Source organism: Corvus hawaiiensis, chromosome 3 (genome assembly GCF_020740725.1).
Source record: "Corvus hawaiiensis isolate bCorHaw1 chromosome 3, bCorHaw1.pri.cur, whole genome shotgun sequence".
Taxonomy (NCBI): Eukaryota; Metazoa; Chordata; class Aves; order Passeriformes; family Corvidae; genus Corvus; species Corvus hawaiiensis.
Window position 1 is genome coordinate 69,553,009 of NC_063215.1, and position 18,952 is coordinate 69,571,960.

General features: G+C 39.4%; 1 protein-coding gene across 2 annotated transcripts; it reads right to left on the minus strand.

The window, feature by feature from the left end:
- Nucleotides 1-151: 151 nt before the first annotated feature.
- PPIL4 (peptidylprolyl isomerase like 4) lies at nt 152-18,665 on the minus strand. 2 transcript variants are annotated; one of them, XM_048299007.1, is made up of 13 exons: nt 18,571-18,665; nt 17,986-18,053; nt 17,836-17,900; nt 15,921-16,038; nt 13,885-14,027; nt 13,434-13,530; nt 11,886-12,002; nt 10,952-11,076; nt 8,623-8,689; nt 7,674-7,785; nt 6,048-6,144; nt 5,537-5,675; nt 152-428 (listed from the first exon to the last, which is right to left on the minus strand). In XM_048299007.1, exons 1-13 carry the CDS (start codon nt 18,638-18,640, stop codon nt 207-209), a joined length of 1,440 nt encoding a protein of 479 aa, XP_048154964.1. In that variant the 5' UTR covers nt 18,641-18,665; the 3' UTR covers nt 152-206. The 2 variants fall into 2 exon arrangements, with proteins under 2 accessions (XP_048154964.1, XP_048154963.1); XM_048299006.1 differs by lacking the exon at nt 18,571-18,665 and adding an exon at nt 18,175-18,405.
- Between the last annotated feature and the right edge of the window lie 287 nt (nt 18,666-18,952).

An 18,952-nucleotide genomic window follows, 5' to 3' on the forward strand; every position in this document is an offset into this window, starting at 1 on the left:
CTGGCACTCCAGGGTAGAGCAATTTGCAGCGATTCATCTTGAATTTTAGAATTAGCAGATCATGTTCCAATGAGGGGTATCAAGCTATAGAATCTTACTGCATATTGCAGTCAGACACTACAGCAAGTACTAGAAAAAAACCACTATCACAAAAGAAAAAAGTTTAATTTATTATTTTACTTCCCCTCTGTCTTTTTTCTTGTCCTTCATCTGTATTTGGATCTCTCTTTATCTTTTGATTTCTTAGGACTTCTGCTTCTGTCTGCTTTTTTATCCCAGTCTCTTACTCGGACATCTTCTCTGTATTTGTCCTTTTGCCTGCTGTAAGTGTAATCTCTCTCCTGAGAACGGCTGCGGCTCCGATGCCTGTCTTTCTTGTCACTCTTGGTCCTCTCCCTACAGTGTTCTTCATGCTTTCGGTCAGAATCCTGTCAAAGGAATTGGACAGAAATGCAGTTACAAACAAGAGGAGGAAAACATACAAAGGCATGAAGAGAACTAGAGAAGGAAGGAACTAAGGTGGTTCCTTAGCTACGGCTGATACTACCTTAAAGAGATTCACATCCATGATGATTTGAAAAAGGTAACACAAAAATACCCCACTGAAACCATCTGGAAAAAGTAAGTTTACAAGTAAGTTTCTGTCAGTGTTTATGGAAAAAAAGCATGGCTGTCAGGCATGCTTCTTGTACGGCCTAAGGAGCTTTAGCAAAAATTGGTTATAACAGGGACTCCACTCAGATGGATATTACCAAATTCTTCACAAGCATCGAACAAGTCTGTAAGCTAGATTTGGATATTGGATTTTTTACCTAAGCAATGCAAGTATTTCTGTAAGTTTTGGTTCAAGCCCCACAGGCATTCCAGTGCTATGCAGATGCATAACATTTTTTAAGACCTGCCTGCAATAATTCTTAACGGCCTAAATTCTAGGCTTCAGCAAAATGAACAACCTGACAGTTTAGTATCACTGTATGTGCTAACAGAGAGATACAATTTTAAGGGATTTTAGTAACAGCACTGTTAAGCACAGATCAATATGAATTAAGAAAAATGTCTGCATTAAATCACACAGTATTTCTTTCCTCATTTCAGATATTATTTTTCTAAGTATGTACATTGACAGCAGCCTTTACAACTGTATGGCTAAAACCTATACTCCATGTACAAACAAGCAAACTTCATTTATTTAAAAGAAAAGTAAAAAACTCTACTTCGAACAGATTTTATGCAGAAAGCCAGTGACTGGGGCGGTTCCCAGAGCAAACACCACCTTTAGAATGACACTGATAATACTGAAATACTAGGGTTACAATAAGCAACATAAACGCCCTGGATAAACAGACACACAAATAATCACAGGTTTGATCTTTAACAAAAAAATTCTGCTACTGCTGGGTACAGAAATCTCAGTGGTGGCCAAATGCCTATTCCACATCTTTAACATCAAACTTTATTTCAGTACAGATTTTAAAATCTGGATCTGCCAAAAAGACTCAGTGGTGCTTCCAGCTACTTATAAGAGCTTTGTCCATTCATCCTCAAAATGACACATAGCCATATTACTCTTGTACCCAAAAGCCTCACTCTCCATATGCTTGAAACAGCCCAATAGGTTTCAAGCCCATCTGTGACAAGGCCTGAGTAAACATCAGATGACAGACATGCTGGTGGAGGGGTAGAGAAGAACAAGACAAAAAATATTGGCCAGAAAATGAAATGGTGGGATTGGTGTATGGCTGCCTCCTAACAGGTTTGTTGCTGGAGATTCCTCCCAGCACATGGGAGAAATGGGAGAAAAGCAGGACAGCACTCAGTTGAACAATCTACCAAGTAAACACTGGAGACAGGCTACTGGCTAAGTGGGGCCAGGAACAGGTGAGTGAACACTTCAAGTTACAAATAGCCCATACTGAATGCCATAGAAAAGGACAACTTGCTGAAAGGATTAGAAGTCATACAAGCATTGAGTTAGACAAGCACAGTAACCTTCACAGAAGCATTTAAAGTACAGGTGTACAGGACAAGTCTGAAAGTAACACAAAAAAGTCACCACATATAGCTAATATGATCACAATGTAAAGAAAAAAATGTGTAATTTGAACAGAATGAACTGCATCTTAATTTCTTGCCAGCGTAAGTTACATTTCCCCTTAAATAAGATTTTTCATTTTAGTCTTTGGCATAGAAAAAGCTCATTTTTAAAACACACTAAATTACTAAAAATAATGGTATTTTGAAATCAAATTTTTATACCTGAAACTCAAAAACATGCTGTTTTGGAAGAAGAAAAAGATCCCTACTTAAAAACAAGCTCTCTCTTACTGCTGAAATATGTACTTCTCAATCCAGGATCACAGCCTCTCATCAGTCCATGAGTAAGTGATGATCACCCCAATTCTTAATCCAGCACTGTGTTGCAACACACATGAAGAAGGAAATAAGGAAAGAGGGAAAGATGCTGCTCTGGAAGTTCATGGCTGATTTTGTCAAAAGTAGTAACTTGCTAAACAGCAGTTGCAGGTGAAATAACTATAAATAACATGACCACAAAAGTAGAATGCATTTGCCACCTCTCACATACATTAAACACACTAGCTAAAGGTTAAAAGGAGCAAACAAACAAAGAGTGCCTTTTTGGGGGGGGATTTTGATAAAACTTGACCCTGAATATAAAGGGAACAGTGTCCAATAAGCAGTAAAAGCAGGAAATTAAAACCAGAAAAATCAGTACCTCTGCCAAAACCATGCACTGCAGAAACCTGAAATCAGGAAGCCCCTATGTCTCACAAAAATCTATTGGATAGGCTATACTACTTCACAGATCCAGTTATCTTAAAAAATAAAATCCAAGAGAAAACACACAGAAAAAACTGGAAGGGGAACGAAGTCATAATATCAATCTCAGGCAGAAGCATGACCTGTATTCAAAAAAACTCTACCAAATCCTATTCACAAACCCACATGGGAGTCTACCCTCCTGCCCCTGACCCACATCCTGTTGCCTACTAAAAGTAAGCCCCAGCACCCTACCTCTTCTACCCACTGGAATCAAGTCAAACACCACAAGACTGAAAAATACATTCTTGAAACATCAACACAGAGGCCAAAGATTCAGGAAACAGGTGTCAGACCAAGAAAAGGATGAGTCAAAATATACTAAAGAAAACAACGTAACACCAGCAAGAGAACAGAAAAACAACTCATCATCATGGAAACTATTGAGAAAATAAAACCCCTTCAAGTCATAGCTAGAGTTGATAGCACAAACTGCAGTTCCAGTTGCCAGAACTTCCCATTATAAGCCCCTGATCTCTCTTAATTAAAATCTCTGCCATGGTATGGACTACGGGGTGGAAGTTTCTGTATGAAGCATGGCTACTGTCGTCTTTGGCTGATGAGTTGTGGAAGGTCTGCTGTTTTATTGAAAAGTTTTTACCTCAAATACATTCAGTGATTTACAAAATAGGGTTATGGGAGAATGCTTTGTTTGCCTATACTAAAAATGCTACCATTCACTAAAAAGTTTCCATCCTGTTATGCTTTGTGCTGGACTCACTGTTCACACTGAACACGCTCCACCTCAGAAACATGCTTGCTTCCCCTGAGTTCCACATATAATGCTCAAAGTATGAATAGTAAAAAATAAAATTAAAATTTTGTATATGCTAAACAGGATTTGTCATCTAAGCTGCCTGCTGATTTCACTAAAGAGGCCATACCCAAAATATTGTCTGTGTGAGACTCAGTACATACTGCTCAGTATGTGCATATCGTACTGTACACACTCACGAGAATATTCAAATCCAGAGAGAAAAATTCTTCCCAGAAATTAATTTTCACAACTTTAAGAGGGAACTATGATGCTTGCCATCAGAGAATAGAAGTAAGCCTCCACCTGTGATTTTGGACATAAGAAAGCTAAGCTACCTATAGCAAAATGGGTAAAGATGACTAAGAGAGAAGAAAGCTGTGGGAAAGAAGATACCAGAACACAGCAGCAGCAGGTGAGATCAAACCACATAAGGAGCAGGTGACTAAATCACAAAAAGATACACATAAACACAGAAGAGCTCACATAGTCAAGCACTAGAATATATTCTATTCCAGAACCTGAAAATAGCACCAGGAATCCCTGTCCTTGTTCATGTTTTTGTGCTACGAAGTCTCACAATCCCTTTGCAACAATTAGAACAGATGTTGACAACCTACTGCTGCCAGCACTTTCTGTGCCACCTGCAGGGGTGAAGACTTCTAAACAATTTTAAAATGTTCTCTGCTGATAATGCATGACCAGCCAGTTCCATGGGTGTAATTCCTGAACAATCAGGAACAAAGATTACCAGCAAAAATACCTGTTTCAAGAAGGCTAAAGCAACAGTTTCACTCAGCCAGTCAGGAGGAAGACAAAACCAACATTAGTCAGTATCTCTTGTATGTACATGCTCCAGTCAAGACTTTACCGATCTGAAAAAGTCCCTCCCCTCCACTCAAAGGCCCCTGACTGAATTAGTACAGTGACAAAAAGCCTGGGTCCATGAATGAGCAATAGGGCTTACTGCTGGCACAGAAAGATTTTAATTGCTGATGTTCATGAGAAAAATTACTTTTAAGCATCCCAGCAAGAAGTGATGTATAAGAACAGAATCACGTATGCTCTGTGTACACAGATCTTACAGCAGTACTCAAAACTCAGGATGGGACAATGGCCTGATATGCTGTGGCTGAAACTTTCACTTTCTGCAAATTTGCTAGAACACAGGTTTGTTCTCACTCATAAAACTTGCACTGTTAAAATAGTGGGGTTCAGGTTTTTTTCTTTTTCATTTCTTTTTTTCATTCTTCCTAATGCTCACTTCAGTAGCGGTTAACCCTCCACTTTCTCACTGCAGACTTTGTTTCCATGAAACACCACATCTTGACTATCCCAAGTTCACAGAAATGACAGGCTGCAGTGGAACTAATGAATGACAGAACTACTGTCTCCTGGTGCTCTCCTCCACAGTCCCAGCCTCACAGCACCATACGCTTGCACATTACAGATGCAAGCAAACCCACATGCAGATTTTACACAAACACTTCCAAAACAGTTAAGGACAAATACAAAAAGATAACGTAAAGAGACTGTGTTCCAACTCCATATAGGAAAAACCCAACATAAGATGGTCTGGCAAGAAAATGAGAAATAGCCTACAGTCCGGAAATATGATTAACTACTAGTTTATGACTGGGAATATGTGAACAACAGGTTCAAAGTGCTAAAGATCCCCTACTTTACGAGAGGCTACATTACCTCTTCAGGATGTTTTGGCAAAAAGCCATCTAGACGTGCCAAGCTTCAAAAGTCCAGGAGGATCCGGAAACCCTCTTCCATAATCAAATATTAACATCAGCCTTCTGTAGGTTTACAACTGCTGTGTTTTACATGGGACTTTGCACGTCATGTCCTTATTCAATATCAGACTTTTTTTTCCTGGCTTCTTTCATGAGGAAAACAATGAACAGGCATAAGGTTAATGCATGAAGAGGCAAGTACCTTAGATTTTTTGGTCCTCTTGTCGTCATCTTCATCTTCAGAGTGGTGGTGCTTTTTCTTCTTTTGTTTTTTAGCCAAGTGTGACTGACTTGTGTGAGACTCTTCTATATCCTCATCCAGCACAAGGTCATATTTGGTGCTGATGGAGTTGGTTAAGGACAGATTTGTCACCCAATATCAGTAAGGAGCAGAACACAACAGCCCGGGAAGCAAACAAATCCCTGTTTATCCGACATGAGTTTACCAAGACTTAACACGTATTTCAGACTCAAAACATTATTTACCTGCACACAACATGGATGTGAAACAGCATATTCTGATTTGACTAAATTCATCAAAGCTTAAAACGTGAAAAACAAAAAATGCTTAATTACATCTCAAACACCAAATGGTTATATGAAGTAGCAGGGAAACATCCATTTGGCAGGCTTTAAAAATAAGAAGTTTTTTCCAGACTGTTTTCATAAACTCTACTTAATTCAAAAAGTACCTTTGAGCAGAAAAAGGATACTCTTGCTTTGGTTTTACCTTCTCTTTCAGAGCAAGTTTTGAAGGCTTGTCACGTTCCTTCTCATAGTCCTTGAAATCTTCCTTGGTATACCTCCCACCTGTCCACAGAAAAATATATTCATTTCACTCTAACCACAAACACAACCAAGACTCACAGCTATCATTAAGTTCTGATTATGATTTATGGGCTGTTTATAACCATAGAGAGGTCCACAGAAGAATCCAGTTCCAGAAACAACACTGACATCTGCGTAACAGAGTAGAAAAGAGCAGGACAAGCTGTGATGTTCTGTCCTTCTCTTGCTTGCAGATCCCATTGAACAACATCCAGCTTTCTCCTCATTCATGTCCAGCACAGACAACACATGAAGAGGATCATAAATCAGGCTTCAGCAACTGGCTTAGGCCCATTTTTATTACAGGTCCTATATCACACTGCTTAAAATTCTGTTACCATGAAAGCTCACAGACTGTTCTCATTATTAAATGACTTTTTGCTCTGGTCTGCACTGAGGGGAAACTTCTGAAACAGCTACAGCTTAAGAATTCAAACAGAAAACTAAGAAAAAAAGTTGTTCACGTCTAGATTTAAAGAGGGACACTACAGACTTCAGTTTCCATTCACTCACTGAAGTACCAGCGCACAGATCAACAAACTACAGCAACGTGCTGCCCTCCCACGGCCACGCTTAGAACTGCAACACTCACTGGCTAGGCCAGAAACCACTACCGAGGGTAGGAAGGTCATTTTTTGGGTACCATAGAAGCACAAGACGGCAATACAGTTAGCTTTCCAATATTTTGGACAATTTAGACCTCAGATGGAGTTTCCCACGCAGGCAGTCAATACAGGATGCACTGCAGCATCTGGTACAGACAGACTACAGAGTCATCTCAGCTCTGTGAGGACAAGCTCCAGTACCCCAATATTCATGACCAGAACCCCATCTGGAGAAACTGCATCCCAACAACTGAGGGCTGACTGCATTTTTAGAAGACGACACACAAGAATGTCACCAATGCAATGCACAGACACCTCTCCAAGTCCAGTGTTTTCTTCACGCCCCCAGTAATCAAATAACCACTGCATCCACCTCTTCCACCATCCTTTTCCTTCCAAAACATCCTCAAACACCTGAAAATGGGTTTTTGTAACATACAACCTGCCTGCCATTCAGTATGTTTGACCTACAGGAGGTGAAGAGCAGAAATCCCTGGCCTAAATACTGACTTTTTCTTGTATACACCTGATTATCATATAGTGAATAAAGAAAAGAAACTAGAAAATAACAATTATTGTCATATTATTTTGCTAATAAGTAATATAAAAAAAACCAATGTCCAAAGTTTGAGACAAAAAAATGTTTTAGTGGCAAAAATACATTGACTAAAAAGGTAATCAGTGGCAATGCAATGTTAATGTAACAGTAGGAAACCCTTCTAGTTTTTCTTATGAAACAAATGAAGGGAAGAGCTAACAACTGTGTTGCACTATTTATTACAGTACCAGGGAAATTGATAGCCCTGAAGATGAGATGATTTAAATTCCTAACTCTTTATATAATGCTTAGTTTACGAGTCATGGATTATTAAGTTATGAGGATAAAAGAATTACAAATGTACCTACCTTTTCCCTTCCATTTAATCTTTGCAACAGACTGGCTAAAATCCACATGTATCCGTCTGTCATCTATCAGCACATTGTCCATTTTGAAGTAGGCTTTCTCACAGTCTTCCTCCTGATATTAACCAGGAAAATCTTGAGTCACAATTATTTCATAGGAATATTCACTGAAGAGCTTGAACACAAATTCAGCAGTGGCATACATTTCTTTCTGAAATTGACTAAAGCACCACAGTTCTTGCATTGTACCATTCCAAAAGAAATAGTTATGCTTTGTCTGAATATCAGCATTTCAAATCCCAATTCTTCAGTTCATTTCACTATTTTAAAAATTTGCCAATCCAGCTACACGTTTGGCACATGTAATACATTCAGGAAAAAAAGAAAGGAAAATAGGACAACTAATAAAAGCTCCATTTTAACTACATAAGTAGGCTAAAGAAAAGTGAGAACACTTTTCCAGTGTTTTCCTCACAGATGAGAGATACCAGCACACACAAAACTATGCACCACCAAGAGAACTGCTGCCATTAGTCTCACAGTAAGAGCAGTGTGTTGATACCGCAAGCATCATTTACAAACCCAGAAGAGAACACTACTGTACACACTGACCTATCTTATTCCATACACCCTCCTCTCTTTATGCTGCATGCTCCTAGCATTCCCTTCTTTAACTCTTCAAAGTCCTAATGTGCTCTGGGGAAAAAAAGGGCCTGATCCCCTCCCACTGGTTTCAAGACAACCTAAGAACATTTTTGCACTGCTTGCTCAAACAGAGAAAGACTTAAATGTTTGTCTCATTTAGGACCTACAACTTGTATAACCAAGTCAGTAAGAGTAAATATTAGCTACCCCACACTTGAAGATGTCAGTGTTTTTCCTTAAAGGAAGTACACCAAAAAGGGGCTTTTACATGCAGAATCTACATACAGTTTATACTGAAAACCCATACCTTTTCAAACTCAATGAAAGCATAACAAAGAGATTCACCAGTCTTCCAGTCTCGGATCACTTCACAGCTGAAAAATTGATATGAAATCAAAATGTTAATGCTATTGGAGAAAAAAATGCAAGATAGGACAGCACTGCTTAAAAGGGAGAGTAAAAGTTAAAAGAAAAACCCCAAAACCCCAACCCACAAAGCCAAAACACCTTGAAGGTATTATAACACTTGATTCTGAGAGCCTCTACTGATCTGGGGGCATCTGCAAGAAAAAATGCATGAGACACTATTTTGAGCAACTATAGTAAACTCACAAGTGGCTACCATGAAGTGTAGAACTAGAGATGGATTTCTAATTGGTGAAACAAAATGTATTTTACAACATTGCTGTTTGTTATTAATTTTTTTGCATTTCACTAATGCAAGACAAGAAATTTCACATTCTGTTTTCTCGGTCATTTAAAGCAAAGTTTAAACAAACATCCTGTGACAAACTTTCTCTTCTTAGAAAGCACCTGTTTAGCAGCCTGTCTTTTTATCAGGCAGGTCACTGGCCAAAAATAAGAAGCCTGAAAGTACTAAGTAAGTAGAGCAAAATGGGAAGAATACAATATTGCATCAGTATTACCCAACTCTTGTACTTGACATAAGAATTCTGACTACAGGATACTGAAGGAGGCAAGAAGGGCAGGAAATGTGACATTAAGGTGAGACTTAATGAGAGACCTCCCCTATGTGTACTGAGGAAGTGACAAATCAGGATCTACAATCAAAAAGCTGGGGGGAAAAGAACAAGAAAAGAAGTAGTACATAATGCTATTCAGACAAGCTATAGGAATTCTTTGCAGCAGAAGGAAGAATGGCTTTGTGCAAGAACTCTCCTTCATGGATTATTCTGAGAACCTATCTGAAAGTGGGAGGTCTGCTGAAGAGGTAGTAAACAAACTGAGAGAGGAAAAAAACTTAGAAATCCCTAAGGCATAGACAAATCACGCTGGATTGTAAGAGTGGCACATAATGCCAATTTCACCCCCACACACAGATCTGGGATAGCTTAGGATCTGGGAGCCTGCAGGCCTGTGTGCCAGTACTGCACAAACTGCTAGAAACTCCAAGCAGAACAGAGTTAGCATCCATCTCAATACACAGGACCTACTCCAGACCACCTGAATAAACTTAAGTGAAGTGCTCTGAGAGAGTCAATACGCTCATGTGTTGTGGTGATGATGATGAATTCCACGCAGTCTTTTGAAATCCCTCTGCAAATTCTGATAAACTGCCGCACCAAAGGCTTTTGGGGAAAGTAAGCAGTAAGGGCGTAAGGAACATCTTTGCATTGATAAACATGCAAAAGACCAGGTAAGAGTAAACTAATTCAAAGTTTGCTGACGGTACTAAATTGTGCTGATGATATTAAATTGTTAAAGGTAGCAAAAATAAAGACTGAAAAAGTTGCAGAGAGCCCTTACAAGACCAACAAAACAGCAAATTACCTCAATATGATATAAATAAATGCAACAAGATATGCATGGATGGAACCCTAACTGTATATTGTAAACAAAAATCTCAAAGGAAAAAAACAGCTTTAGCATTCACTAGAAAAGGAGTTGAGAGTAATACAGAGAACAAAACTGTTCCACTGTAAATCTGTAATTTCTTCAAAACCATGTGCAGTTCTGGTTCTCTCATCTTGTGATGAAAGGAAAAGGAAAAGGTTAAGAAAAGCAAAACAAGGTAAGGAAGTCTCTACTACGAAGAAGCATGGATATGTAGACTAGTGCTCTTAGCATGGAAAAAAAATAACTTTGGGGTGTAGGACAGAGGAGTGCAGGAAAGCAGATTTCATTGCCCATCATGTCTTCTGATAGCAGTACAAGGAGCAATCAGATGAAACTACTAGAAGCCAAGGTCAAAACTGAGAAGGGCAGTAGGAATGAGGAACATCTTACAAGGAGTATATCAGATGCCACAGATGTTTGCTTCTTTATCCCAAATCATACATACTCCCACAGGAAAGAAAAACCCAGAGACTGTATCCAGCTCGTTAAGCATCTGATATAAAAACTGTCAAAAGGAGTGAGAGGACATGGGGCAGGGAGGAGTGTCATGCGCTTTCTTGGTTCCCTACACTTCCCTAGGCTTTCCCTTAAAACCACTGCTGGGACAGGATACTCATCTAGCTAGATCTGCCTTTGTATCCCCATTGTTGTGGTCTCTATCCAAACAGAACATAAATCTCCTGAGACACCAGACTACTCCTTAATAGCCAAACCTAAACAGACTGGGAGGAAGCAAGCTGAGTTTCAACAAAGACGGTTTTCCCTTTTATCATAATTACCTTTTAATGGGACCAAATCGTGAAAATATTATCTCCAGGTCTTCACCTGTGGTCACAGGATTCAGTTTACAAACAAACAGCACATTTTCTGGCGGCTTGATGTCTGCATCTGGTAAGTCTCCCACCTGGGATACAGAAAAAAGACATTCATCACTTCTGCCTAAAACTCTCTACAGGCAGCACAGCACACTGGGAACACATCTTTTGCGTCATCTCGCATTCCCATCACAAAATCAAAACTTAATAAAATATTTTTCCTACTCAGTGTCACAAAAAAGTGTTTTCTGTAGCACCTAAAATTTACTACTTATTTGCAATTCCACCGCTGGACTCCACGGAACTTCACAAATACATTTGACTTTGCTTTTCCTGTTCTTAACATAACAGACAGACAGTTCTAAAAGGTGCAAGTGTACCCTTTTTGTCCCTACAAATCTTCTGCAATCTTGAGGCCAGATCTGGCTTGACCTTGGAATTAGTCTCTGCTGCAAACTATTCACCATAAATTTGAATTTGGTAGTTGTAAAAACGTGAGATGGATCCACTCATCCTTCAATGGTTTGTATGCTTTTCTGGAGTTTGTCACAAACTAGCTCAGCTCTCTCCCACACATGCTAAACCTCTACTAGGACTGGAGGTATGCAGCAGCACACTATGTATGTTACATTTTTTAACTGGATGCATTTCTAGCAAGTTTTTAGAAAGCCTCCGCTGGCCCACTTTGACAATGAAGTATCATTGGTTTTACCAGAAAACCACGAGTGCTCATGCTCAATCCTTTCATTGTACAACAGATATTTAACAGCAGATTCTGAAACATGACATCATAACCAGATAAATAATTTCAAGATAAGTAGTACGCATCCCCCTAGACTTAATAACATGCATGCACACTGGAATAAGATCTAAAAGGTAAATACAGAAAGAAGTTCACCATTTCCAGAAGAATGGCACGAGTTTTTGCTTCTTTTTCTGCCTGAACTTCTTCTATTTCATCTGCAGACCGTCCTTTCATGTCATCAATTTCTTCATCTGCTCCTATTCTGCCACTCTGAAAAATGAAGGAAAAGGCTATTTATTACCAAGCCATGGTCAAAAATTCTTTCTCACTTTCCAACTATTACTTGGATGACCTCTCCCCTCACCCCTCAAGACATGAAAAATGCTTAAGCACTGTATGTTTACAGAACTGGGCCTTCATTCTGTTCTTCCCACTTAGATTAGAAAAAAAGAGATGATGTTATCCTTGTATTTCAGGCACTGTGAACTATTTCTGAACTTCCATGACCAGTCTGAACCATATTCAGTGATCTAAATTCTAAATTCTTTTATAAGCCCACCTAATACTCAACATCTCACCACAAGTGTTAACTCATTTCTAATCCACATAGCTCCTGCCAGAAAGGAAGGTAAGGAACACAGCAAATACCTGTTGTGTCTAGCAAGACATTAAATAGAATACATCACAATAGTAATTTTGTTTTTACACATCTAAACCTAGGCAGGACTTGAGGTTCAATTTATTCTCCTCACCAGCAACTCTAGAATAGAGATGCCTTTCTTATAGACATTCCTATGCCAAAAGGGGTATCTTCAGGCTGGCTACAAGGGAAGAGAACTCAGTATAAGTCTTCACATCTCTATGCAGCTGGCAGTGAGCTATTAAATACCTTATTCTTAACATATCTGAAGATACATCAGAGATTAACCATAGTGCACGCGTGAAACCCTAATTTCAATCTTGTATCTATTAAGCTTAAAAATAAACAATATTCTCTCCAGTTAATTAACTGTTTTCTTGTTTCCATACAAGGAAATAATCTCACATACAACTTCTGCAACTGCATACTATGGATGAATTATTAATAATTGCAATTATTTTTTAGAAAATTCCTTCTGTTTGAACAAACAGCCCACAACAGTACGTGTGCCTGCACATATAACTCAAAGAATGACCAAGATTATTTCCACTGAAACACAGACCATTCACATTTAAAAGGAAAACAGCAGTAACCATTTTAATATTAATTATGTTATTAATAATGTTAGTTATATTTTGTCTTCTACCAGAGTATACAGAAAACCAGTAATACCAATGTTGAATATTCTGAATGTTCTGCTTATCTACACTGTAAATAGAAACCTAAAACACAGCTTTCAAACCTAACTCCACCAGAGCCACAGAGGAGAACATCCAAGTCATGCTTTTATCCTTCTCTTCAAAGGTTAAGCAGCTGCATTTGATTAAACACAGCAGTAGCTCCAAATAACTGACAAGCACTTGACATATCAGAACTCAAGCTGGCACAGCTGAACAACACCTCCTGTGTGAAAAAATGTGTAGGCCTTTCAGGACATAGACTTGAGAGACAAAATCTTTAAGACTGATTTCTTATTTTGGCCAAATCTGTGCTGGACACTAATTGAGATAAACTTATAATTTAATTATTTCTTCCAACTTTTTCCTGTCATGAACACTCACATCGAGCTGTTCCTTTGTAGGTTCTGGAGAGCGATCAGGAACACACAAGCCAGGTGGATCATCAAAGGGATCATCTAAAATTACTGTGTGATTTATCCTTAGAGAAAACAAAATCGAGATCAGCTTTGATTACATGCAAGTAAAACTTGGTTTACCCAACTAACAGCAAACCAGCCCCACTAATTCTCAGTTGTATCCCAAACAGCCAAACAACCTGTGTGCTTGTAAATTCTAGCACTGATGCTTTTGTAAGGGCAACATAACTGAATATTTTCATATATACTTGTTTATTTAGTACTTGTTTATTTTACCAGTAATACTGGGGTAAAAAACTATTTGCAATAGCATGTACAGGTCACCTGATACCATGATATTCATCTAGTTCCAAAAAGAAGTAAATTCATTCAATTCTAATGTATTCCTCAAAAAGTAATGTTAAAAGCAGTCACACCTGATATCTTGATATGGGATAAAATCCTTATCTACAAAGGTTTCATTAATTGTCTTCAATACATCCATGCCTTCTGTCACTTCTCCAAATACTGTATGTACACCATCAAGGTAATCCAGGTTTTCCCCTGTGGTAATGAGAAACTACAAAAGGAGATACAAAACTAGGAACAGTAAATAGAAAAATTCAGATTGTGCTTTCTTTTTACCTTAACGCACTCTCACTGAATTCAGTGGGGGAAAAAAAACTCTTCCCAACTTTTGTAGAAGATTGCTCTTCTTCCATCAGCTCTGAGAACGTGGTGAGCCAACCTACAGCTCACAGCCACTGCCTGAGGAAATCTCCCTCTGCACGAGCCTGCAGGTGCAGCTCACTGGACCCTTCTGTGATTTGGTTTGAATTGGTAATCGGGCACAAAACCAGATGGGCAGAGGAGGAGCAGAGAGCTCTCTGCTGGGGAAGTTTGTTGAGCAAGACCAGGAAAGGTTGTGACTGGCATCACAGCCAATGAAAGAGAGAGGACAGAAGGAGCAAGGCTACCTCTTGGGAGCTGAGCTCAAATCACCTGATCACCAAGCAGCATTCAGCAGGTACTTTTTCATAAATTTGGCAAAAACTCCCACAGTACTACCTTTATCTAATTCTATCCAGACCTTTTTCCTTTCTTCCACAAACCCTTGTCTCCTGAAAAACAGGATGCAGTAGCATTGAGAGAAGAACTAGCACATACTGACTTAGCTCAACTCGAACTGGCACTGGAAAGTATCTTATCACAAATCAGATCTTTCACTTTAAGGCAAAACTGAAACTATGAAAATTGATACCAGCTGAGCACTTGGTAACAAATTAAAGATAGAGAGCACTTGGCAATGAAGGAGGGTGGAAGAGGCAGATATGCACAAATAACAGCACAACCATTGCACCCACACTTTACAGTCTGACTGGTAACATCCCACTCCTCATCCTCTCTACAACACACTTAAGACAGGTTAGTATTTGGTATAGGTTACACTAAGCTACACTGTACTTGTAAGGCAACTCCTCACTGGAACTTTTCTTTCCCAAGGAAGAAGCTGCAATAATGTTCTTGGGAACAGCATTCATTCCCACGTGCCTGCATATACACTAGTAGGTTGCATTTTAAATATAAATACAAATGTCATCTCTTTTTCCTAAATTCCCCAACCATGCAACTTAATATACACAATGCAGAGAAGCAGCACAATTATCTGCACACATTACAAGCTCTAGCTGGAATAAAACCCTACCTTTTTTAAAATTGTTCTGTGATTGTTAAAAATCCCTCTTTTTAAAAATTAAAATATATGGATATTACAAGTGAGGCATTTTAATTCACAGAAGTGACGATGCACCTAAAATAATAATAATTTAGAAATAACAGTGTTCTATGAGCTTTAAATATAAAAAAACCTTACAAAATAAGTAAAAAGAATTACCCACAGCAAAAACTTTGTGTGCGTGAACAGCAAACAGCAAAAGGAAAAAGACCACTTTCAAAAACTGTTTTATACCAGCACTGGGGTAAAACTGTAAACTTACATTATTTATGCATACTTTCATGTAACCATACAGGAGAAACTGTGATATGATTTCAGTTTCCAAACTAACACAAAGTCACATTCCAACATTATTTCAAAACCCAGCTTCCTTAATTTTCACTTCCATTTAACTACAGAATTTTTTTCGTGACCATTTTATACATTGGCAAAATCACATCAAAGTATTAACACAGAGGAAGAAATAAAGAAAAAAACCACAAGACTGAGTACTAGCAAAAAAAAATTAATCTAGGACAGGATTTGAATCTGAGCATTTTAATTTCTCTATCTGTAACCAAATACCCATTGGCACCTGCAATGCTATGCAAAATATTTAGCTATGGCTGGTTTCTTACATGCCTTTTGACTGTATTACAAGATGATGCTATTGACATGACACTGTCATTGTTGTGCTTTTGTAAACTCATGGAATTTTCATTTTAGTTACTTAGACTTGTACCAACACCATATGCTGACCTGTGATCCATGCTGATCACTGCCATTGTTCACCATGGACACAGTTCCCTTCTTCTTGTGCTTGATTCTTGGCATCTTTTCTGCCTCAAAAAATCTAGCTTGATCACCATACAGTTGACTGAAAAAAATATGTAACAAATATGTTACAAGAAATAGGACTTTTTAAAAGTGAGCTAATCAAACATTATAAAAGCGTAAATGACATCTCAAACAATTTTTACATTGGCCTTCAAATAAACCTAGAATTGCACCCATGCACATATTTATGGACCCGTACACTCACACAGTTTATATTACAGGGAACAACAAATTTTTCTCTGGATACTTCACAGAAGCTTTTTGGGGGGTGGGAGGGATGGGGGGGAATATTTATATGTTTTTAAATGCAGTATATAACATTTGTCTGAAGCATGAAGTGACAACACATTTCAAGTAGGTTCTGTAAAAATAATTTCTCCCACAGTATAAAAATGCAGTAATTTATGTCAAAAAATTTATCTTCCAAGATAAACGCAAAACCAATAAATCTATGTGTAAGATCAGTTCATCATACAGACAGGACTACATACATTAATTTGGGACATACAGGATATAGCAAATTGCTGCATTCTTTTTAATTTTTTAAGTCTAACTTATTTCATTTCACTCCATAAACTGACAGAGGCATGCTCAATACCCGTATTTGCCCAAATTTAAGGACAGTGTTGTGTTTAAACTCATTTTGCTAAGCAGCTGTTAGCCTCTGTGAAGAGAAGATCCAAATTAAACTTTGCCTGCAAGAACAGAAACTCCAGTTTCATGGACTGCAGCAGTAGCAAACAGGTACAAGAGATGAACTGACCTACTCCAAGCTAGTGCCAGACAGGATCTGATACTCTCTCATCACACTGTACTTCCCCATTTGCCATAACAGTGAGTCTCAGAAGACTTTTAACAGAGCAGAATTATCAAAACAAACCTAATCTACTTGTGTGCAGAGACAGCTCAAGTCTTGCAAATTTACCAACCTAGACTTCCATCTGCTTAGCACAATTACACTGCTCCCAGGATCACCAGAGTGGTGATTCATGGATCCGTGAGTTCCAGGTTTTATATTTAAGAGGCTCTGACAGACTCACTTACAAAAGCCAACACTACTCTAGCAACACTGTCTCTGTTCCAGCTGAACTCTTTATCGCTGTATATTGTGCACCCCAGCACCTCCCCAGTAATTAGTTCTGCTCTGTAATTTTAATTCTACTTTTAACAACTGTTTCAAAGGAATCATACAGAACATGTGCACTTTGCTCCATCCTAGCTGTTTGAATGGTTTCTTCAACTCTTGTCTGCACGACCACTGAAAATGTCTTGGACAAATAAGTCAGAAAAGTGATTTCCTTATAAACATTCAACATGACTAAAATAAGTAAGGGAATCACTTTCCTAGACACAGAGGAAATGAAGCAGAGCCTCTATGTTCTGCTCATGCTCAATTTAGTACATTTTGTTGTAATAATAAATGTATTAACAATGCTAACTGATTCTGTCTTCTACAGAGCACTTAGTTACGATACTTCTCTTACCAAACACGTAGTTATTTGCCAGCTTTTAAACAGACAGAAATGTAGGTACAAGTTGTTACTTGTAACTTCACTTCTAAGGTCAGAGACAGAACAATGTCCAGGAAAAAAACAGTGAATGGCCAAAGGTAGCATAGAAATTTAAAAGGTATCTAAGTGTGACAACCAAAGAAGCTTATGCATCAACATTTTTATTTCCCACCAGTAATTCTGCCCCAAGAGAGCTGAAAACAATCTAACGGGAACTCCTACTCCCTTACATAAATTCTCTGTTGAGATATATCTATATCTATATCTATATCTATATCTATATCTATGTACATATGTATGTATCATTTTTATACACAAATACTTACCAAAATATGGATTCCCCTCCACGGCCAGTTCCCATGGGGTCACCAGTTTGTATAATAAAATCCCTCTGTCACAAAGGAGAATAGATAAGATACTGCTTTCATGTTTGTGATTTTAAACCAACCAAAAAACAAGGAATCGAGAATACTCACCTGTACATTATAAATAAGACAATAGTTGTAGTACTTGACTTTGCAGAGCTTCAGGAAATTCAGACAAGCTGTAACAAATCATTCCAACATTTACAAAAGGAAGCTCCAGACACAGTAAGAATAGATGTAACAGATACCTAGTTTAATGTGTAGGAAAGTGGTTTGGGAGCAGGCTGGGTCGAAACTTACCAGGGTACAACCTATAAACGCTGAGAGAAATGCTCAAAGGAGAAGTAACATTTCCTCCCTTCCTACAAGTCATCTCTAGCGATTCAAAGAACCCTAAACACGGCTCGTTATACAGGAACACACTTCCCCCACTCCCCGTTTCTTTTCAAAGAAAAGAAGCTTCAGAAAGAAGATCACGGCAGCCCGCCGCTTTAGCAGACGCTACATTTGCGGCCGGAGGCGCTGACTGCAGCCTCCCGGCCTCCGGCCCGCTCGGGGCCGCCTCCGGCCCGCTCGGGGCCGCCGCCCGCCCGCCCGCGCAAGTGGAAACCCGGTGCCGGGGGGTGGGGGGGAAGGGGCGATCCCGGTGCCGGCGGCGGCCAGGGGAAAGCCGGTGCCGGCGGGCTCGGCTCGTACCGCGGGGCCGCTCCTCCGTGTACAGGTCGATGACCAGGTCGCCCACCGTGGTCTCCAGCAGCACCGCCATGGCCGCCGCGCACCGCCCGCACCGCCCGCGGCTGGCGCGCCCTCTGCCGGCGCGGAGGACCCCGCGGGCCGTCAGGGGCGGGACGGGCTGTCCCGGCGGCCCCAAGGGCGCAGGTGGTGGAAAAGGTGGAATGTGTCAAGATTAAGGCAGGGTGTTCTTTGATATGTAAGATCCTTGTATACTTTCACACAGAATCAATGAGGTTGGAAAATACCTCCCTCTGAGATCGAGTCCAAGCTGAGAGCTAACTGGCACACTCAGTCGTTCCTTAAACACCTCCAAGGATGGTGAATCCACCGTCTCCCTGGGCAG